The sequence below is a fragment of the Alligator mississippiensis genome, chromosome 4 (genome assembly GCF_030867095.1).
Source record: "Alligator mississippiensis isolate rAllMis1 chromosome 4, rAllMis1, whole genome shotgun sequence".
In the NCBI taxonomy this organism is placed as follows: domain Eukaryota; kingdom Metazoa; phylum Chordata; order Crocodylia; family Alligatoridae; genus Alligator; species Alligator mississippiensis.
Genome location: NC_081827.1, coordinates 190,182,435 through 190,205,208, shown reverse-complemented (window position 1 = coordinate 190,205,208; position 22,774 = coordinate 190,182,435). Strand labels below are relative to the sequence as shown.

Sequence of the window (22,774 nt, the reverse complement as noted above, 5' to 3'; positions counted from 1 at the left end):
CCAACTTGCAGCACAACTCCCCTACTGGGAAGAGGCTCATGTTCTGGGAAACCATGACAGGGACTGCTGTCCCCATCCTGGTTGCTCCCTGCTTGCTGCTCCAGTAGCCAGGCAGGGGCCAGCTGGCAGGGCCCCTCAGGCAGGAGGCGGGGAGCAGGGCTATTCCTCATTCTGACCCGAGGGCACTACAGCAGGGTCTGCCGACCCCAACTGCCGCTGCTGCCACTCGCTCTGTATCTGGGGCAAGTGGTGGGATAAGCCCTCTTCTGTTCCCTTCCGCCAGATGCTGGAGGGAGAGGATGCCAGAGGGAGCTGACGCTGGAGGGGGCTTATTCTGCCACTTGCCCTGGGCACAGAGCAAGCGGTGGTGGCCAGGGTGGGCCAACCCTGCTGTGGTACCGCAGGGGCAAAGGAATGAATAGCCCCGCTCCCTGCCTCCCACCTAAAGGGTCCTGCCAGCTGGCCTCTGGCCCTGCTCCCACCCTGCCACTGGAGCAGCGAGTGGGGAGTGACTGTGACAGAGGCAGCAGACCTTCTCAGGTCTGGGAATGTCACTCAGCTACAATATCACTTCAACACTACCACAAATATGACTCATAATTCTAGATACAAAGCTTTAAAGCTTGCCTTAAAATTCATGATGTGTCATTTCTAGCTTTGACTTCACTTTAAAAATTAAATTTTGCTCATTTCTACCTGACTAAATTTAGAACAGCTGCATTATCTTCTGTGGAGCTATTCCCAATTCACATCACTACACCTTCATTACAGTCTGACCCTACCTAATTTTTTTCTTTTATATATTGGTAGTTTTTACAATGTGTTTTGGTAATTGTGTAAAAATCCTGAGAATTCACTTTTACAGAAATTAGTGGCTTCAGCTTTAGATGTCCAGTCCAATAAGATCATGTGCCACATGAAACGTGTTGGTGGAGCTTTTGGTGGGAAGAATACAAAACCTTCATATTTTGCTGTAGCTGCAGCAGTGGCAGCAAACAAGTAAGTGCTGTGTTCCTTTTCTGTCATTTTACTGCTGCAAATGAATATTTCTAGAATGAATTCCATGATGCAAATACTGATCATATAGTTATGGTGTTCTAGCTGTACTGATTTTCATGGCAAACTAACAGATGTCCATTCCTAGCAGTCTCTTGTCACTATCAGAAACAGTTATGGCATTTCTCCGTTTCCTGCTGTGGAGAGTAGGATGAAGACCAATGACCTAAAGTTGCACCAAATTAGGTTTAGACTGAGAGACAGTGGAATAGACTACCTAGGCAAGATGTGAACTTTCAAGAGGTTAGACAGCCACCGGTCTGGGATAATATAGGTGTAGCTATGCCTGTGTTCTACTATGAGTATTTTGCATGCTTCTGGTTGATTCATGGGGCTGAGGCAATCCTGCCACATTTAGGTGGAGGGGTTTAAGTCTTCCTCAGAGGCATTGGATGTTGGCTGCAGCCAAGGCTGGGGATTTTGACTGGGGTGTGGCAGTGTTCCTGTTGGGACTTCAAGCCAGAGAATACTGGCTAAAGGGTCTTGCCTCTCCATTCTGGGTCAGACCAATCACCGTATTTGTGGTCAGGAAGAAGTTTTACCACATGGTCAAATTAGTATGGACTGTGAAGTTTTTTGCCTTCTTCTGTAGGGGGCAGAGGATGTGGTCCTCTACCAGGGATCTCTTGAGTATATATTAACAATCTTTTATAGAAGCAGGACTTTGGCTGCCATGGTCTCCTTGCTTCACCTGTAGCAGGTTAGGGTATTATGTCTTGTGTTGTGACAGGGGTGACAGGAGTTTTACTAAGAGGTAAGATGGTCAAACTTGATTGTAGACTGTATAAAACTGTGCCATGAAACCAACAATGTATAGCCATTGCTGATAAGGATACATTCTGCCAGGGCCAAAGCTACATCTGTGGCTGCCCTGTGCAATGCCCCATAAGTGGCATCTGTAGGGCAGCCACCTGAAGCTCCATTCATATCTTCACCAGCCATTATGCCATTGTGAACGTTTTCAGCATAGATGCTATAATTGATTGAACTTTCCTAAGTTGCTGTTTGCCCAAGGGAACTCCAAGACCCACCTCCAGGTTTTTTAGGCAGTACTTTAGAGTCACCCAGAAGTGATGATGTATATGTAGGCAGTGTCTTGAAGGAGAAAGAAAGAGTTTTTTTTATCAACTCGCATTCTTCAAGATGTACTCTTCATGTATGCATTCAAATCCTGCCCTGTTTCCCCTTGGTAACGCCTAGTGTGGCCTGAGAGAAGACTCTCTTGGAAAGTTGGAGGGACAGGTTCAAACTTCCTCTGGATGAGGGAGCCTGGAATCTGGGCTTCTGGTCTTCAGGGTAAGCACCCTATCCACTGGAGTACAGAGGGGAAGGCCTTCCTCCTCTGGCATCTAACATCCACTAGTTGTGTTTTCCTGCCCCTAAAGTTCACTGTTTTGGGGGGGGGGAGGGGTGTGCAATCAAGCTCCATTTTGGAGCCAATCCAGTGGAGAAAGGCTGCCTGCTGCCTGTCTCCTTGTCTCTCCCCTAGACTTGACCTGCCCCCCTTCCCCCAGCTCCAGTAGTGCCTTCAGGGTGGAAGAGGGGAAGGGAAAGGAGGGGAGGGACCTTCTTCTAGGATTTGCCCAGCCTGGGCTGGAGAGTGGGGTGGGTGGACTGGAGCCTCCCTGAAGTGGTAGGGCTCCAATCCACCCATCCCACCCTCCAGCACAGGCTGGGCAAACCCCAGTCTGGAGCTTCCTCCCCTTCTTTCCCTTCCCCCATCCTGAAAACAGCACAGGGGTTAGGACTGGGCTGTATCAGGCCAGCCCTGCTCCCAGGCTGGGACAAACAGTAGTTAATGAAGGTGCTTCACTTTGGAGCACCTTCATCTGAACACTTATTAAATGAGGGTTAATTTGTTGCACAGCTGGGTACTTTTAAAGTACTCTGCAGCTATGCACTTCTGTCAGGGGATGGCTGCAGAGTGCTTTCAAGGGGCCAGTTGTACAACAAACCTAACTTCTGTCTGCACCCTCAAGGTCCAAGAAAGACTTGTTAAGCAGATATTTTCCAGCCATCTGCTCAGTCCTTTTACGGCTATCTTTGAGGCAGTGGTGCAGTCACACAGGGACAGTCTTTGCTGTGGGACATGGCCAAACCTGGTTGTATCATGTTGAGTGCAAGGTTATCAGATCCTTGCACAGAACAAGCATATCAGGGCTCAGTACAAGCAGCCTTCACAGAGGAGAAAATGGAGGAAATTTTTTTTTTACATCCTAAGACTGACAACCAAGCTACTCTGACTGCAGTATTGTGGCTATGGTCACCCCTGCTGCACCTGTGTCCATAGCCCAACAGAGTCAATAGGTGGCTGATTTGTGCAGTGGCAGATCCAGTAGCCTCAGGCCATGGCATATCATTTCTCCTTCTCTCAAACCACACTCTGGAAGCACTGCTAAGCATCTGGCTCCAAAGCCCCCATGTCAAAACACATGAACAGGAGAGGCTAAACAAACAGCTAACAAGTTCTCATCTCTTTGTTCTGTGAACAGAAGTTAAAATATTCTCCTCTCTTCCTGGATCAGCCTAACCTTAACCATTTACCAGATAAATGCAAACACTTCAGAAGTGCAATTGCCCGGTTCATCCCAGACCTCAGCCAAGTTACAGCAGCAAGAGTTTGGCCCAATGGCTTTATCTTCCTGCAACATGCACTGATATGTGACAGCGATAAAAATGAGATTTGTGTATTTTCTTTAGGACTGGGCGTCCAGTCCGTTTTATCCTGGAGCGAGATGAAGATATGTTAATCACTGGAGGCCGACACCCTTTCTTTGGAAAATATAAAGTGAGTGGGAGGGGCAGAGAGATCATGGAACTGTCTTGAGCTGGATCCTCAGGTGATGTAAAGCAGTGTTTCTTTACTGAAACTGATGGAGCTACCTCTGTTCGTACTAATTGAGCATCTGAACTGAGTTGGTTTTTATTTGCGTTTTAATCATGGTTACTTTGACTGTTCTCTTCTAAATGTTGTTTTACAAACTAGCAAGGTATGAAATGAGCAACCATCTCAAGTTGCAACAAGGGACATTTAAGTTAGATATTAGGCAGAATTTTCTCACTAGGTGGGTAGTAAAACACTGGAACAGGTTACTAGCGAGGTGGTAGAGTTCTCATCCTTGGAGATTTCAAGACCCAGCTAGACAAAACTTTGGCAGGGATGATCTATTTCGGGGTGGTCCTGTTTTGAGCAGAGGGTTGGACTAGATGACCTCCTGGGGTCCCTTCCCACCCTAAATTTCTATGATTCTATGAAATCAGTGGCTACAGAAATAATGAAAGACCAAAAAGGAATAAATACAGACTAAGAATAAGCTTTCTGAAAGATCCTTCTTCAAAATGTCTTCAGCATTTGCTTGTTTAATTAACTAGGCTGAAGAGAAGTTACTAAAGGAGCTCCAGGACCAGTTGTGGAATTACTTATTTTATATTTTCATTAATGACTATAGCATGCAAAGTGGAAGTGTGCTAGTGAAACTAGCTGAGGATGAGAAGTCAGGAGGCATCATCAATATATAGGAGGCCTGGACTGTCATAAAGGGGTGAACGGATGACCATAGGATGTGGAATAATAAAAAGGGTGTGCAATGTAATATTACATATCACTCAGGGACTGACAATAAGAATTTATCATGTAAACTGGGAGCTCATCCATTGGAAATGACAGAAGAAAGGAAAGACTTTGGTATTGATCACAGGATGACTTGGAATAAGTCAACATTACACAATTTACTACAGTATTGAAATACCTGTCTTGGTTCCAAATGAGGTAACTTGGGTACTAGAATCAGTAAATTTGCCTTAGCACCACATTCTACCCAAGCTAAGTTTCATTAGCGCAATTCTACTTTCTGCTTTTCAGAGTAATTTAATTTCTTAGCAGGCAGAGCTCTGCAAAAATGCAGCTATTCCACTTCTGATACATAAACTAGATTACTGACAGCCAGCCCTATTACCTCTGCAAAGCACTGTACGATTACATATATCCTAAAAGACACAAATATGATGCACCTGAGAAATGCTAAATGCTATTTTAATATTCATCAAACAAGGTATTTCTAGTAAAGATAGAGTGTTAATGCCATACAGAAGACACTGGTGAGACTTCATCTGGTCACCTGTCTTTGCAAAAGTTTATCTCAAACTGGAACAGGTACAGACGAGGAAAACTAAGACGATTAGGAGACATAAGAATATCATGTGGGAGGAGACTAGAAGAGCTTGGGTTGTTTAGTCTAGCAAGATGAAGGCTGAAACGGGATATGCTTGCCATCTATAAATACCTTAGGTTAACAAATGTCAGGGAGAAAGAAAAGCTATTTCAATTAAAGGCAATGTTAGCACAAAACAAATGAGGATAACCATGCATACGTTTATGCAGAAAATTAGAAGAGGATTTCTAATCATCAGAGCAATTTGGTTCTGGAATGATTTTCTGATATGGATAGGAGGGGCTTGTGGTTGCCTGTGACTGTAAAGGATTGGATGCATTGACCCACATATCCCTCCCACTTTATGTTTCTATTTTATTTCTTATTGATTTATTCCAGATTATTGATCTGATTAGGATTCAGCCTTCATTTGGTGCCATCTAAACGCATTAAAGCATAGTGTCTGCCATAAAGAGCTAAGGATAGAGATAGAAGTAACTTCTGAAATGTATCCAAGTGAAATGGACTTGGAAACATTTCAAAAGTAATTGTGTCAGCTGGAGAACCTATTTACAGCCTATGCACCCTCCAGCAGGAATGTTTCCAACTTGCCATGGCTACTGAGACAAAAATTACAGCTAATTCAGCCCCGGCTGTGGAAGGATTAAGCCTCTAGCTGTGGAGTTTCAGGGGGAAGGTGACTGAGGCTGAGGAGTGGACTCTGCCTCTGCTCCATACAGCCAGGAGCTGAGCACAGCCCCCTGCAGTGATTCCAGCATCCCCCCACCTCCATTCCAGCACAGAAATCAGTTTCCTTGCTTAAGACTCACACCCTAATTTTGGATGGCTAATTTTTGTTTAAAAGGTGTGTGGTGTTTGCAAGTAAATATGGTATTTCCTGGCCGTTACCTTTAGTTACAAGAAAGATGGAAGCAAAGCATTGGAAACCAATTCTTTAATCATACAACCCAAATTCCTGTCGAAACCAAAGGGAGTTGGGGAATGAGGAGGCACTATACAAGTTGAATAACACCCATGAAAATGAATTTATATTTTTAAAAGCTTTGCAGGTAAAACCGTGAAGATAAACTGTCTCTCTCTACTTAAAGCTTTCAAATAACATTCTCAAAAGTTCCAGCAAATTGGTACCCTCTCTCTCCTTAACAGAAATAAGGACCTGGTCTTGGAGGCCTAATTCAGCCAAATTTTTTCCTGAATGAGGAAAGCAAGACCAAGCCCCCTGTAGAGGATTTGAACTCTACAGAACTCTGGTTGCTCTGAAGGCACTGCCTTTCATAGCCCCTCACATAAGCACATAACTAAGATAGGTATGTTTGCAGGGTTCCCAAGAGGCTTAAAATAATTTGTATTGATGGTGACAGAGGAGGAATGTTACAAATGTGTTTGTGTTTCTCAAGACAACTACAGACAGACACCACCCACCACTTTCATCCACTGACACAATGAAAAGCATGGAAAATGCTCCAGGCAAAGGGAAAATAAATAAATGGTAACTGGTGAGCTATTGTATGTTCAAGATAAATATAAGATGAATAGGTCTAGACATGTTCTGAGAATGAAAGAGCTTTGATTACAAACCCAGTTGTTATTGTTTGGCCAGCATATTCCCACTCAGGTCAGGGTTGGGTAAAAAGGCACTGTAGACAGTTGGACAGGATCAGCTTGCCTTGCTGTTTTGTGCAGGAAAGAGACTGTGAACAACTTTCCAGATTCAACCTAAGTCAATTAACTACATTTAATATCCAGATAAGAGACTGGCAGAAGGACTGCTTGGGATAGTGGAGTTCTTCTGATGATGCATAGTCTGAAGCCAAAGTCTGTCCCTGAAGCTCCACAGTGACATCATCCTTTAGATAGTGGATCATTTATTTAAACTCATATGAGGCCTGATCTTTCTGCTTATCACAGTCAATAGCAAAATTCCAATAGACTTCAGTGGGTGCAGGAGCAGGACTCATAAAAGTAGAAGTCTGAGTCTCTTGTTTAACTTGTATGTACTGGTTACTTTTGTTACAAAGAGCAGGTTGTCATACTGCCTGGAAAGACCACAAAAGTTTTGGCTCTTGTGTTACAGATAGGATTCATGAATGATGGTAGAATCATAGCAGCAGACATTCAGTGCTATGTTAATGGTGGGTGTACACCAGATGAGTCGGAAATGGTAAGCCCTTCTAAGCTACCAGTAACTCAACAAAATGAAAATTATTTTCTGAGACTGGTACATCCTAAATCCACTCTTGTTATAAATGTATCTATGGAAATTATGTTTGCTTCAAGGATCAATCAATGAGGTTCTCTGCCTCCTTTCAGAAGGACTTAGGAATTTCAAATGTTACGATTGCAGTGGAACATGCCCATTTTTATTAACTAACCACTTAGCTTATCTGTCCACCTAACCACTGTCCCCCTGAACCACTTTCCCCCCAGCCATGAGTATGGCTAACATTTTTTTGTTAGTTCTGGTAGTGGTTTCCTACCACAGGATTCACTGTCATTATAAGAGGAAAGAAACTGTTCATGTTATCATTATCTCCTCTCTTACTGCAGGTAATAGAGTATGTTGTGTTAAAAATGGATAATGCTTACAAAATCCCCAATTTCCGAGTCCGGGGCCACGCCTGCAAAACACATTTGCCATCAAATACTGCCTTCCGAGGATTTGGCTTCCCACAATCAGCTCTGTTTGCAGAATCCTATCTTGCAGCTGTGGCAACCCAAACTGGTTTACCACATGAGAAGGTAAACAGACTGAGGCTAATGAAATAAGGTACACGAGGGTCTTGTCCCTGTTCTCACTGAAGTAAATGGCCAAATCCATGTAGAAAAAGTTTGCTTAGGAAGCATTTTACACTGAAGTAGATGCGTATAGGGCCAAGTCCTACCACCAGTACTGATTCTGAATAGCACCTTAATCTGTATTTAGGTCTACTGCAAATGTTTACAAAATAATACATTGAGCAGTATAAGTAAGTATGGCAGAGACTAGCTCAGACCCCTAGATGATTTTTCTCAGTTTGATGTATCAGACCTGGTGTGACTGCCATGAGTTAGTACTGAAGAATCACCATCCTCTCTGGCCAACTTCTAGTTGTTCATCCATCATTTAAAACAGCCTCTCCAAAATGGACTGCTTACCTTTCCCACCAACACCTTCTCTCTGCCTCCCTTCTTATTTCCAGCAACAATTCTGGTCACCTGTGTTTGTAATATCAGTCTTAAATTCAGGTTTCTTTTGAATCTTCCCCTGCTATCCATTTTCCTTGTTTCCAGCTCTCTAATATCACCAGAATCTGCTCTTTCCTAATGGGACCTACAACTGAAATGACTGTCCATACTCTATCTACCTTTTGCCTTGATAGGTGTAACCTTCTCTTATCTGGTTTCCATCCAGCCTTTGGTCTAGCCAAACTATGGTCACTAAAATAATTTTCCTTCCCAAGTATCCAACAATGTAGCTTTCTTCCTAGCTTTTCTAATTCTTTCATTGATTGTTCTATCAGTTTTGCTTTTCAGCATCACTTCCATGGCCCAAGCCATCTTACTCTCACCTATATCTCACTTACCCAGCCTCTGTATGTTCCTCCAGATCCTGTATCTTACTCCACCTTTTGCTTCCTTCACCTGCTTTGTGACTTCCTTAAATCTACCTTGTAATCTCCTTGTTTGCCATGTGACTTCTCTCTCTCCCCTCAAATGCCTTCTCAAAACTCACTTCTTCCAGTAGCCCCTCCTCTGGCTTTCTAATCATTACATAAAAAGCAGGGTTCTTTGGTAATATATTTTATTGAATGTACTATATAGGAAAAACAGATCTTAGGCAAGCGTTTGTGTATACCAAGCATATCCAATTCATTTGGCCCTGTATCACAGCTCCACACTCCAGAGCTTCTCATGGGCTGGATGATCCACTTCCTGAGGCAGGGTGTCAGCTTGACAATGTAGCTGCCAGAGCTGCTGTGTTGGCACTGCTCTGGAATCCAGAGAATAAATTCTGCTGCTGCTAACCCTGCCACTGGATTTAGTCACCAACAGCAACCAAAGATGCCAAACTTGGCGGCAGGAAAGGGTGTGGGGGAGTGGGAAGTGGTCGTGTTCCCTCTCTGGGTTCCAGAAGGGCACAATTTAAACATTTGAGGGCTGCCAGTTAGACAGCCCTTGTGTACCCAGTGTCCTTCCTCAGGGCATTTTGCAGCAGGGCATTCTCTGTCCAAAACCTTGTCTAACATATCTCCCAGCTATACAGTTGGTCCAGCAAGAGAGATTACCAAATAAGCCTCACTTTTCCCATATTCCCTAAGCTATCATGGCTACACTGTACCTATGATGTAAGTATGGCTGACAGGATTGGATCCCTTGATTCCAAGTTTTTTAGGGCTATGTAAATGTTTGGCACAAAGTAAATAATTGATATAGTCTCATTTGCCTCTTTTTCCAGGTTCGGGAGCTGAATATGTATGAAGGAATTAGTGTAACTCCTTTCAAAGAGGAGTTTGATGCAGCAAACCTGAAGAGATGCTGGAAAGAATGTTTGGCGAAGTCTGAATACTACAGCAGGAAAACATCAGTGGAAGAATTTAACAAGCAAAATTATTGGAAAAAGAAGGGGATTGCCATTATTCCTATGAAATTCTCAGTTGGATATAATACAACATATTACCACCAGGTAAACTCAAGGAATGTGGCCATAAAGGTCCCAGACCTCCACCACTCCCAAATAAGAGATCCCTCAAGAGCTTAAAGGAGGAAAGGGTTGAGGAAGGGAAGAGAGGGAAAGAGACATCCACCCATTGACACTTTCAGAATGAATGTGTCATATTCATGTGCCAGCCTGTCCCCTCTGTATGTACTAACATAATCCCTAGGTTACACTACCCTCCCTTGGCCTAGAAAAGAACTCCAGGTTCCTGATTCTTTACAGGCTACTGCTTTCCACCAAAGAATTGTGTAATTTACTGGCAACATCAAGAAATTATGTTCTCCTCTATCAGCTAGTCCTTGTAGGCAAAAGGCAGGGCAGGATGCTACCTTAGAGACTAACTGGTGCAGAGAGGCACAAGCTTTCATACACAACAGCCTGTCAGGCTACAGCCCCAATTCTAGGGTTTAGCTTGTCAGCTATTGTGGCCTTCCACCTCATAACTGGTCACCCAGGCTGGTCATGGCTGACTGGAAGCCTCCAGTAAGGCCTAACTCTCTGTCCACTCCTTGTCACCAGAGGGGCCAGCCAGGGTTAATTGACCTTCCATTTCTTCCATATAAAGCCTTGAACTGGAACAGAAAGTGTCTGGGCAGCAGGGCTCAACCTGACCTAAGCTTAGTTTGCTCATCCCTCTGGCTTGCTCCTCAGCAACAAGCCTGACTGACCTCCTGTTTTCTTGATCCAGCTTGCTCCTGGGCTTTTCTCTTTCTTTGATCTCCTGGATTCTTGACTTGGTTTGCTCTTAGACCCCACTCCTGGATTGATCTATTGGCTTCCTGACCCAGTTAGACCTCAGGTTCTGTTCATCCACCCTGATCCTGCTTGGTACCTTGATCCCTGAGTAGCTCCAGACCTGACCACCCATGGGCCCATGTGACATAACCTATTTCATCAGAAGTAGATTGTTGCTAGCATCTGACAAAGGAAGCTGTCATCTATGAAAGCTCATGCCTCTTTGAACCTGTTAATCTCTACAGCGCCGCCCTACCCTACCTTCTGCCTGACTAGCTAACTAGAAATGTCATAGCCAGAAGCTAGATAACATGTCCTTCACCCAATCTCACAAGAATAAAGCAATTTGTATAAATAGCTTGTTGAAATTCTTGCAGAATCCTTATCAACTACAAGCAGCCTAACTAAACATCCTTCACCCAAAACTGCTAGCCACAAGAAGCCTAATCATGTTAGATAGCTAGAGCACTCCCTCTTTCTCTTTTAACCACATGCTGGTTGCTTTACCCTTGAGAAATAAGTTTGGATCCTTTCTGATGCTTTCTCCCATTTAAAGGCAGTTACTACATTAACATCAAGCTTAATGGGTTAAAAAGAATCAACAAGTTTCTGCTATTTTTTCTTTAGGCTGCAGCTCTGGTGCATATTTATACAGATGGGTCAGTACTGGTGACACATGGTGGAATTGAATTGGGACAAGGAATTCACACCAAGATATTACAGGTAGGACAAGAATTAACCTTATGAATATACACAGAGATACAACAGAAAGATATTAGTACCATGACATCAGACCCTATAGGGAAACTCTGGGGACAGTACTTGGAGGAGCTAAGTCCATTAAAAGAACTGAGGCACCTTATGTGGCTACTTATAGCATATCCAAGGCCCAAATGCAGAATATAATGTGACAGAGTCCCAAAATAAAGGGCCCACAAAATAATCTGATGGAAAAAAGAAAATACTGTGAGAATAATTCCTTTCATGTAAGTAATTTCTGTAACATCAGTCCCATAATTCTGTGTTTCTGATGTAGTTATAAACAATAAGCATATGAAACCACTAAGTTTATAGCAAAAAAGTAATTTTGGGACTGACATGTGGGATACTGGAAAAGAGAATTGTCAGAATGCAGAGAGACATTGGTGAGACATTGGAAGCTGAAACATCTATTCTGATGGTTTGGTCAGGCAAAAAGAAATGTGAGATTTTAAGCCCCACAAAAAAACATCCTTGGATTTAAAATCTGTCTCAAAATACTCTACAAGCAACAAAAGCCAAGTTAAAGAGAAGCATTCCTCCAAGTAAAGATATAGTGCCAAATTCTCTGTCCCTCCCTCTATTCATTGTTTTCTCCTAGAAAAATATAAGCAATGCAGAGTAAGTGAAAATTTTCTTTTATTTTACATAACTGTTTCCATAAATAGGCACCCACTTTGCTTGCCAAGCATAAATTATCCAAATCCAGTGGCATTCAATCTAGCTTAAAAGCAGCAAGAAAGCAGTCAGGTTCTCTGGCTTCTCCTTCATGATGGTTTTCATTATATGCAAGTATTCAAAGAGGTCATTTTTATAAGAGCAGACACCAGGATGATCAATTATTGATAAATGCTCCTTTCATGGTGGGAATCCCTGCATATAGAGTGTGACTGAGCAAGGTTTCAGTGTATAACATAGTCAATGTAATATTAGAATTCCCATCAAGTTTGGTCTTGTGTATATATGTTATGATAATGCTCTTTTTATTTATTTATTTTTATGACCTAAATCTCTTTCAGAGACAGAGAGATTCTGTCTCTGTCAGGGACCACATATTGTTGTGTTCTACTTTCCTTTCAGATTGCCAGCCGTGAATTAAAGGTGCCATTGTCATACATACATCTTTGTGAAACAAGTACAGCAACTGTGCCTAATGGGCAAGCCACAGCAGGATCAGTTAGCTCAGAAACCAATGGAAAAGCAGTTCAGGTTATATTTATTATGAATTATTGTTATGACTATTATTTCTTTAAATAGCTAACATTGCTCTGAGCATTTGCACCTCAATCATTGTTATTTTTGACTGTTTCTGAGAGAGCAGGTCGGTACCTTCACCTCAAGCTCTCTTTTGCTGGTTTTTGTGTAGTGTGAGGCAGGACAAATCACTGAACACCTGCTCACCAGTTTTTCTGTATCAGATCTAAAGATATATCTTTGAGTTATCAAAAGGAATTTATTGGTCTTGGTATCATTGTGAGTAATTAAACACAAGCTGATGTCAAACATTTTCTGTGCATCTTGTGACATGTTTACAGTCAAAATGAAACACCTGTATCTTTTGATGCACTTTAGGCCTGATCCTGCTCTCACACGACTGTAAACAAGACATGCGTTATACAAATCCAGTTGTATTAAATTCAGTGTAAAAGCAACAAAAGAGCAGAGCCAGGTTTTGTTGGTTTCCATTATGCACAGGGGTACAAATAGGTCAGTTACATACACCATAGCAGATACCACTACTGGTCCTTGGTAAATGCTGCCTTTGTGCTATCCAGCTGGAAGGCAAGAGAGGTGGGATTAGATGCCCAGGGGAAGGAGCAGAAAGATCATCCTCAGAATGAATCTGTCTCACAGATCAGAGTTCACTGTTGCTGGATTCGTCTTCTTGGCTCTATTCATTGTTCTCTATTTGTCTCCTCCCCAGGATGCTTGTCAGATTCTTCGGAAGCGCCTGGAACCCATCATTCAGAAGAATCCTGAAGGCAAATGGGAGGACTGGGTTAGTGCTGCTTGTATATCTTCCTACAGGCCTGATAGCTCCATGGACGAGTCATTGGTATTTAGCCCCAGCCCACAAAGGGAGTTTTGTGGAAATTCAGTGCCTGGGGGCAGCTCAGGGAGGGGTTGTGCCTCCACAGGGGCTTTGCAGGCTGCTTTCCCAGCATGACTGGCCAGGTCCTGAAACTGTCTTTGTGTGAGGTGTCCTTATGCCATTTCTTACATCCCCAGTATGGGTCCAAGGCTAGCCAGGTCCACTAGTGGATGCAGATAGATGCTGGAGTGTTATCTGACTCCAGCGACATAGATGCATCAGCTATACAGTACTCATCATCAGAAGTACCTTGTGGAGCAGTAAACTGCACAACATTATTGGAAAGGAAATGGTGATAGCTGAGACAGATTTTGTGCATAAGCATAACTCTGTGAAAATTGTGCTGTTCCAGGCAGCAAAAATAAAACATTCATTAATGGACATATTGTTATATAGTGATGATTCCCAAAAGCTCCAGAGCTGTTATATCCACATGGAGCAAGAGCACTTTGAAACCTGCCTGCAACATTCTGGCCATTGCTAGAGGAAGGCCTCTTTAGAGAGCTACAATCCAAGGTACCTTTGCCCTGGAGGTGGCCTTAGCTAGTTACATCTAGGCAGGGTATTGCTTTTTCCCTTCATCCTCCTTAATGACACTATGAATACACCTGCCTTTTTGATTCCCATTACTCCATGTGCAATGAACTTTCTCCCTTCTGGCAGTGTTTCCCAGCATATCACTGGGAGTCTTTGACAAGGGGATTGACTTGTAGTCCTTTCTCTTGTGTCTTCCCATGCCAGATTAACTGCACTGGCTTTTCTTTCCTTGGCAAGTGCTCAAGTACTTGCCCAGTGTGGCAGTGCTGGGCACAAAAGCCTCTAAAATCCTAATTCTCTCTTAAACTGAAAGGCAGTTGGTTCTTTACGCTAGTTGAGGCCTCCGAAGTATTACCAATAATTAGTAGCAGAAATATTTATTTTGTAAATATTTCTAAAAGTGCCCTGTCATGCTGGGTACTGCACACACATAGAAAAAGAGGTCATCCCTACCATTCAGGACTTACAAGCTAAAGAGCCCTTTCCTGCATGCACTTCTGAAAGAATGTCTTCACCTTATCTCTGTTTGAAATAGACCGTAACCACTGGTCTGTCATGATGATTTTACCTGATTTTCATGCATTAGTTAATCACAGTGATGAAATCACAGGCTGCTTGCAGACATTTAAAAAAACTCAAAAACACGCTTGACCAGAAGAAGCAGCACATTACTTCGACCTGGCTCTGCTGCATAGATTGGGCATTTCAGTGGGGATTTTTGGCACTTTTAGCTAAAGCTGATCAATCAGCTATTAGATAAAAGTGCCAAAAAGCCCCACTAAAGCACCTGATCTTTACAGATGTCAGGCAAGATGAGTCCAATTAAGGTGCTGCCTCTTCTGGGTATGCATGGGGCTCAATGCAGGAATGCACTGAGTTTAAAGTGCCTTTTTTTTAATATCTGCAAGCAGCCACAGTGGTTATTTTGGTATCCAAACACATGAATATTTCCTATTCAGTTGTGCAGAAAAGCAAGAATGTCTTTGCTAAATGCAATAAAGATGGTGTGTGATCTAGTTGGGGAAGCAGAGAAATGAAAGCGAGCAGTTTCTGGGCTCTCTTGGACTGACTCCTTTTGTGACCATCAGTAGGTCAATTAGGCCTGGTGTGTATTAGAAGCCCTACACGTTTGTAATTATGCTGAACTAAAACTAAGTTATTTACACTGGCACAGTGATTTGGTTTAAACCAGACTTTGTTCAATAAGCCTTTGAAGTAACTCTGCTGTGCCATTCCTCAAAGCAGCAAAAGGAAATGCAGGGCTTTAATTTAGGGCTATCTCTTTTTCTTTTTATTGTTTTAGCATTAAAAAGTTTATTTCCTTCTTATAAATGTGGATTTGTGTGATAATAAATATGTCCATTGCAGATTATGGAAGCTTTCCAGCAAAGTATCAGTCTCTCGGCTACAGGCTTTTTCAAGTAAGAAATGCTATTGAGGCCTTCTGAATCACAGCTATGGGCCCTGGTTATGGCTGAGCAAGGATCAAATTCTCCCTATTTACCCTCTTCAATGCTTTTCCTGTCTCTCTTTCCTCCTGTGCTAAGGGCCAATCCAACAGAGAGCCCAGTGAAGTGGCTACCTGCTGGGGAGACTCCAGACTCCAGTGCTCATTTTTTTTTTCTACTGAAAAGGAGGGGAATCTCCTCCTCATACCATGTTGGTTGGCTCCCTCTGTGCCTTCCACACCTCATTAGGTGTTTGGTCCCTGTTCTTTTTCCCAGCCTCCCACGTCTGCCATGATTGGGCACAAGGAGCCTACAAAGAGCTGTGCTCCATGGCATCCACAAATCTCCCCCAACACAAGCTCCTCTTCTGTCCCCTACATCCCCAGGGTCAACAGAAAAGCAACAGCAATGCTGCATTCAGGGTTTTCACCTAGGGAGATGCTGTGAAGGCAGACAACTTCTGCATATTGTTAATCTGCTGCTATGTCATTTACACTGCAATCTGCTCTCCATTTTGGGAGGGAAGAAGTGATACAGATTGAGTGCAATATGAAATTTAATCTGAAGATGGTATTGTTTCCACCAGAGGCTACGTTACAAATATGAACTGGGAAAAAGGGGAAGGCCACGCTTTTCCATATTTTATTTCTGGAGTTGCTTGTTCTGAAGTTGAGATTGACTGTCTGACAGCAGACCACCAGGTAAATAGCAAATGTTCTTCTGTTCCCTTAAATACAGATGGGTTATTCGCCCACCAATGTTTCACTCAGGATGATTTTCTTCCTCTTGCTTTCTTTGCTGCAGAGGGAGGAAGTGTATTTGTTAAATGCTCTCTGGAAACTATCAAGCAAAGCTAAATGACTCTGTCCTTCTTAGTCTCATTTGTTTAATTTTTTTTTTTAAAGAAAATCTGCTGTTAAGCAGAGATATGAAGGCTGAGAAGTACAATAGAGCAGCAATAGATAAGAACAGTTAATAATATAACCAACTTGTACTATGGCTTTGAAAGTAGTTATTGATGCAGACACACAGTGCTTTTACTCCAGAGTAATTTTAGCTTTGCTCTGTAGTAAAAGTGGAGCAATACATGACATACAGCTTTACTTCAGTGTAACTCAGTCCAGTGAAAGGTAAGGTTGCCCCTCAAAGTGAGTAGAAACTATAGACTGTTTAAGTTATCACAGTGTACCCAGAACGAGCCTGCTCCTGGAGTCAGTTTCATCCCAGAGTAGCAGACGAGCTTCTTATTAAGTTGGCACTGTAATGGCACCTCACTGCTGGCATCCAGTTTGGGAGAGCTGATTGTTCATCCACCCCTTATTATGCAGTAAATTTACTATGGAATAAAAATTCTTGTTAAAGTTACTTAAATCCCTAGTCCAGAGGTGCTAAACCTATAGCCCTTGGGCCAATCAAGCCCACACAGTTGGGTCATCCGGCCCATGTACTTGATGGGAGACCTTCCTTCCATGGTAGCCAAGTGGCTGGGTGAGAGCCACAGTGCTGGAGCCCCAGCAGCACCTTGGTTTGTTCCTGCAATGGCAGCTAAGCAGCCAGGGTGCCGAGCCTCTTCCTGCAGTGCTGCTGGAACTTCAGCGCTGCTGCTCTTGCCTGGGTGTTTACCAGCCAAGCTGGCAACAGCCATGGCGTTGGAGCCCCAGTAGCACCATGGGAAGAAGCCCAGTATTGCAGTTTGTTCCCATGGCAGGAGCCAAGAGTCTGGGATGCTGGGCCCCTTCCTGCCAGGTCCCAGATTGGTGAGAGCAAGCACTGCATCCGCTGAATCCATCATGGGGAGGGGGAGGTCTGTGGGCACAATCCAGCTCATGAGGCTGGTCCCAAACAATTCCTCTGGCCCATGGACCAGCCTTGTACAACTCATCCAGCCTACAAGGCCCAATGAGTTTGACATCCCTGCCCTAGTTCATAGACTCTTTTGAAGCAGCACAAACCATTACTATAGAAAATGGAGTGATGAAGAGAGGCCTCAGGCCAGGAGCAGCTACAAAGTCAAAGGAGAAAACAGAGTTACTTACTGTTAACTGGAGTTTTTTGAGATTGTTGTTTACATATACATTCAAATCCCTTCCTCTTCCTCTTCCACTGAGTCAAGTATTATAGGACTCTCTAGCTGAGAGGAAACTTTGAAGCAGGAAGTATGTATCACCCTTTATCCCCACAGCATGAAATCACTAGGAAAAGCAGGCAAGAATGTGTTCCAGGAATAAAATTATCTGATTAAATCACGGTTTATGAGATGGACCCATAAGTAAGAATGGATATATGGATCACACATTTGGAAGAATTGCAGCTGCTGATATGTAACTTTGATTTTTTTGTTATTGTTTGTAGAATATGTACTCATGACAGTTTATATTGACTTAACAGAATATCAGAACAGACATTATCATGGATGCTTGTTTCAGCATAAATCCAGCTGTAGATATAGGACAGGTATGTTTGAATACTTTCATATTTGCTTTTTACTCTGAATATTAGTGACAGCTCCTATCTTCGCTTAGAAGGATTTTCCATTAAGAAGCTAATCAAATGCTTATTACCCATGTCATAGTTTGAAATCCACCAACTGATGCAAGTATATGTGTGTGTATTTATATCTGCATATGCATTCTGTATGCATGTATAGATACAGATAAAACTGAGTACAAAATAAAAAAAATCTACCTAGATACATGTCCATATAGTGATAAAAAGATAGATGTTCTTTAATTTGCATTCAGTTTTATCCTCCAGTTCTGAAACTTGATGCCATTCTTTTCAGAATTCAAGTGTTATGAAAACAGTAGGCCTAAATAGCCCTCACCTTTAAAGTTCAACTTTGTGACTTTGGGTTACAGATTCCAAAACATGTACACGAGACCAAACTTAGTGATAACGAAAGCAGAGCAGTGGTGTATGTTGTTTGGTATAAATGGAAAAAAGTACTGTGTAAACAGGAAAGTAGCGTGAACAAGATGTGCTGTTTTATTTGGAGATTTAAAGGAGATAGTTTTTCCCACATATCTTCCTTATGTCCCCTTTATAAATAAGTTACACTTGTGATTCACTCTCAAGAATTGTTCGGTTGGTTCAAATAACTTTCTTCGGCCCACTAACTCCAAATCTCCAAATTTCTTTTCACTTTACACCACTTTGCCCACTTGCACCACAGATGCAACCACTGACTTAGGCCTGGTCATTTCTACAAGTTACAAGTCCCTGCCACAGATTTTAATTAAGCCTGTTTCAAGTTTGCTTCCAACCTATGAATTAAGAGCATGTGACCATTTCTCTAGAAAAAGATTTAAACTGACAGATGTGAAGCTCCTCACTGTAAGCACCATGACTTAGCACCACCCCCCCACCGCCAACAGATATTCACTGTTTGGGAGGTGGGGAGAGAGGGGGGATTGAGCTCCACTTTGAAGTCAATCCAGATGAGAGAGGCTGCGTGTCTGTAGCCTCCCTCCCTTAGGCCTGCCCCATGCCCCCAACTTCAATTGTGTCTGCAGGATGGGAAGGGAGATGGGGGAGGGGAGGGAGCTCCAGTCTGGGGTTTTCCCAGCCTGCTGTAAGGGGAAGTGGATTGGAGCCTCCCACCATTGGCCCAGCCTTGTTTGCACTCAGGGACAAACAGAAATTAATGAAGGTGCTCTGCTTTGGAGCTCCTTCATCTGAACCCTCATTAAATGAAGATTAATTTCTCACACAATCAGGGACTTTGCAGCTGTGCACTTCTGTCAGGAAATGGCTATAGAGTATTTTCAAGGGGTCAATAGCGTGACAAATATCACTTCTGTCAGTGCCCTAAATGTTCAATTTCCTACATGTTTTTATAATATTAAATGCATGAGACTACTTTTCCATTTTTCCATTCTTTTCAGATTGAAGGTGGCTTCATTCAGGGAGTAGGACTCTATACAATGGAAGAAATACAATTTTCCCCAGAAGGAGAGCAGTACACTCTGGGCCCCGATGCATACAAAATTCCTGCTGTGTGTGACATCCCTGAGCAGTTCAATGTTTACTTGCTGCCAAACACACAAAACCCACTTGCCATCTACTCTTCCAAGGTAAGTGAGCCACGTAATAGGTTGTATAGAGCTCTACTGCAAGATTGTTATAGCCACTTATAGTTACTTATGCCACTTGTCCTGTCTGGTGAGCACATTTGCAAGAGTTTGTTCCACTTGCGGTGCTATGATTGACATTCAGAGAAATCCCTTTTCCTTAAAATGGGAAACATCACTCTCCAGTCATACCCCTACAAGTAGAAAGACCTATGGGCAAGCACTGCCAGTAAGAAAAAGGATCATTTACAGTTAGCTGTATATTGGGGGGGGGGGGTGGTATGTGCATGCGCGCGTGTGTGTAGTAGAAGGAGCTTGCCCTGAAGGGTAGAATGACTCCTTAATGTCATTTTATTTCCTTCTTAGAAGGAGCTTTCCCTGAAGAGCTTAAGGCTAAACGAACAAACTGACAAAAGGCAGAGAGCAGGAGAATTGTTATTCATAGTAAAGAGGTGAAGAACTGAGGCAGGCGGATATTTGCCAGCTGTCGTATAAGAGGCTTGTGACAGCTCGCTGTAGGAACTGAGTCCAGCGTGCCCATTGGCTTAACTACAGAGAAAGCTTTTCCTGTCATTCCTATTTCAAGGATGTATTCACACCTGTGCAGATTCAACACAAGGCTCCTGCACCAGTTCTGCCCTCAGAGTAGAAGTAACTGGAACTGTAGTGGGGTACAGGCCTCTGACCGATAAGAGAAATTCCCACTACCTGGCCTGAAGTAACTGCACTAGAGGGGTGCCTGTATATGTGCTCCAACATGTTCTACTTAAACGTTCTACAATTAATCAATTAATTGATTAATTGAGTCTGCTGGAATGTTTTAACTAGAACGCTCCAGCATGCCTCACCGTCATGTGTATTAAGCATCCTGCATTTCAAAATGGCCACAGGGGCACTTTAACTAAAACTAATTGAATGAGCTTTAGTTAAAGCACCCCCACAGCCATTTTGAAATGCAGGACACTTAATATGCATGATACTGCACCATCTTATTTAGAGCATCTGTCTGGGAGCTGCTCTAATTAAACTCCTACCACCATCCTGGAGCACATGTATAGACACCCAAGGAGTGGAAATTTCCAGAAGGAAGTCCATGTTGGATGTTCATGGAAAAGATTCTTGAGGAAGGAAAACTCCCACTTCTCAGAGACTTAGCAGTGTATAATTGATCCCAGAGATCCTAAGACTTTTCAGTCATATAACAGGAGATCCATTTGTAGTTATTTTGTATGTAGTGAAGCTGTGTTTATACTGAAAGTCCTGAGTTGTTTCATTACATTACAGTGTTACCCTTGCAGTCCCTGAATGAACCTTTGCTTATTATCAGCTGGGAGAAATAATAACAATAACAACAATAATAATAAAGATTCCGCTATGGGCCAAATCCTAGTCCTCAGCTTCTCCCTGGCCTGGATCTACTGAGAGGTCTGAAGAGATATATTGGTCATCTTAAAGATTTGGGTCAGATTTTGCACCGGTGTTAATTAGCATAGTTCAACTGGCTTCAGCAGAGCTATACTAATTTATGACAACTAGAGATCTGGGCTTTTATTGACAGTTTCTAACTCATCTCTCTCTATTTCAGGGCATGGGTGAGGCTGGTGTATTCTTGGGAAGCTCTGTGTTCTTCGCTCTAAGGGATGCAGTGGCTGCTGTGAGGAAGGAAAGAGGATTACCAGAGACCTTCACGCTGAACAGCCCTCTGACTGCTGAGCAGCTTCGAATGGCCTGTGCTGATGACTTCACTAAGATGGTAATGAAGTTTTTTATGAATCCTTGGAAACATTTCTGGTTTAGCCACGTCCTCCTCATATTTCCAATCTTGTCGGTTCTGAATTAATCTGCATTTTGACTTGTCACCTGAAATGCTCATTGAGCTGCATCTCTTGTACATATCACATGACAGCCACTGAAACTTTGTATTTTATTTAATCAACAGTACCGTACTTTATATATCTTTTGCCAGCAAAAAATATATCTAAAGATGATCATTCAGCATACAGGGGTTGGGCTGAATCAAGCTCTGAATCTAACATGAATATCTGTTCAGTTTCTTCAGCAATAATGACTTGAACATACATATTCTCTTGCATGTAGAGGAACCCAAATACACTTCGCAAATTATGGCCTGACTTCCTCCCTAATGTCATTTTATTTCCTTCTTAGTATTAGGCCAAGAATGAACATGGCCTTGAACAATTATTTCCACCTACACTAACTTTTAAATAATTGCTAGACATAATTTAAGGTGTTGTAAAATCCTGAATGAGCTAGATGCTGGTTACCCCGGGCCTAGGGGTTTCATGCACTGAAAATGTGTACTAGCGTTATAGCTGGTTGTTATCGAGCTTTAATTTGCATATGTAAGAGAGTCTCCCAGCTGTAGGGATGTACTGTGCCCAGTGTGAACACAGATCCCCAGGGCTCAGGGGTGTGTGAAACCCCTGGGCCCAGGGGATCAAGGGCTCAGAGATTTTCTGCATCCCCAAGCCCCAGGGATCACAACTGCCTCGATCCCCATGGCCCAAGGGTTTCACTAGTAAAGATATTAGGGAATTGCACAGGAGATGTGTGTAGATCAAAAAAGTAACCAAATCCTCCTCTTTCAGGGTAAATTGCAGCTGGCGGGGGGGAGAACTGGGACAGGGGACGCATGGAAATATATAGCTCATGGCTGAACTGAGGTGCTGGCAGTGCCATTGTTCCACCAACATGGTCCCTGCATCAGGCCAAAATGTCAGTATAAAGGAGTGCGTTGGGGGCAGGCTTTCTCAGGCGGACTTTGCATCCCAAAATCCTTGCTCTGAAGGCTTGGAAGGGCAGCAGTTCATAGGTGATGTTGGTAGCACCAGTAAGTACCTGGAATCACTGAGCTCCCCTCTTGTAGAATCACAGCTTTCTGCCAGTTCTAGAGGATTTACTTAGCCACTTACAAAGAAAGGATTTTCTGGTGCTTGAAATGCCCCAGCGTTGATTTCCTCAGTATGGCCAACTATGTGTTCTGTGAACCTCTGAGAACTCAAGTAGATAAGTAGAGGCCTAGCTTTCAAGTAGTTGATGTGGGTGGGCAGGCTAAACTTGGTGCTGCCATGAGCCAGTGGAACCTTGTGTTTGCCTCATTCTCCCCCACACCTCCATATTTTTTTGCTGACATGCCAACATCCAATTCTGCCCTACACTTTCAACATTCACATGGGAGGAAGGTTGTG

The 22,774-nt window shown here is 43.0% G+C and overlaps 1 protein-coding gene across 1 annotated transcript in view; it reads left to right on the top strand.

Annotated features, from left to right (window-relative positions):
- The window catches only part of LOC102577402 (aldehyde oxidase 2-like), a 65,765-nt gene that overhangs the window by 41,756 nt on the left and 1,235 nt on the right, over positions 1-22,774 (top strand). The window contains 13 exon segments of the mRNA XM_059727216.1: positions 866-999; positions 3,757-3,844; positions 7,303-7,389; positions 7,776-7,967; positions 9,664-9,891; positions 11,287-11,382; positions 12,499-12,627; positions 13,343-13,417; positions 15,416-15,468; positions 16,082-16,196; positions 17,884-17,949; positions 19,380-19,568; positions 21,151-21,318. Coding sequence (XP_059583199.1) covers positions 866-999; positions 3,757-3,844; positions 7,303-7,389; positions 7,776-7,967; positions 9,664-9,891; positions 11,287-11,382; positions 12,499-12,627; positions 13,343-13,417; positions 15,416-15,468; positions 16,082-16,196; positions 17,884-17,949; positions 19,380-19,568; positions 21,151-21,318 — 1,620 coding nt within the window.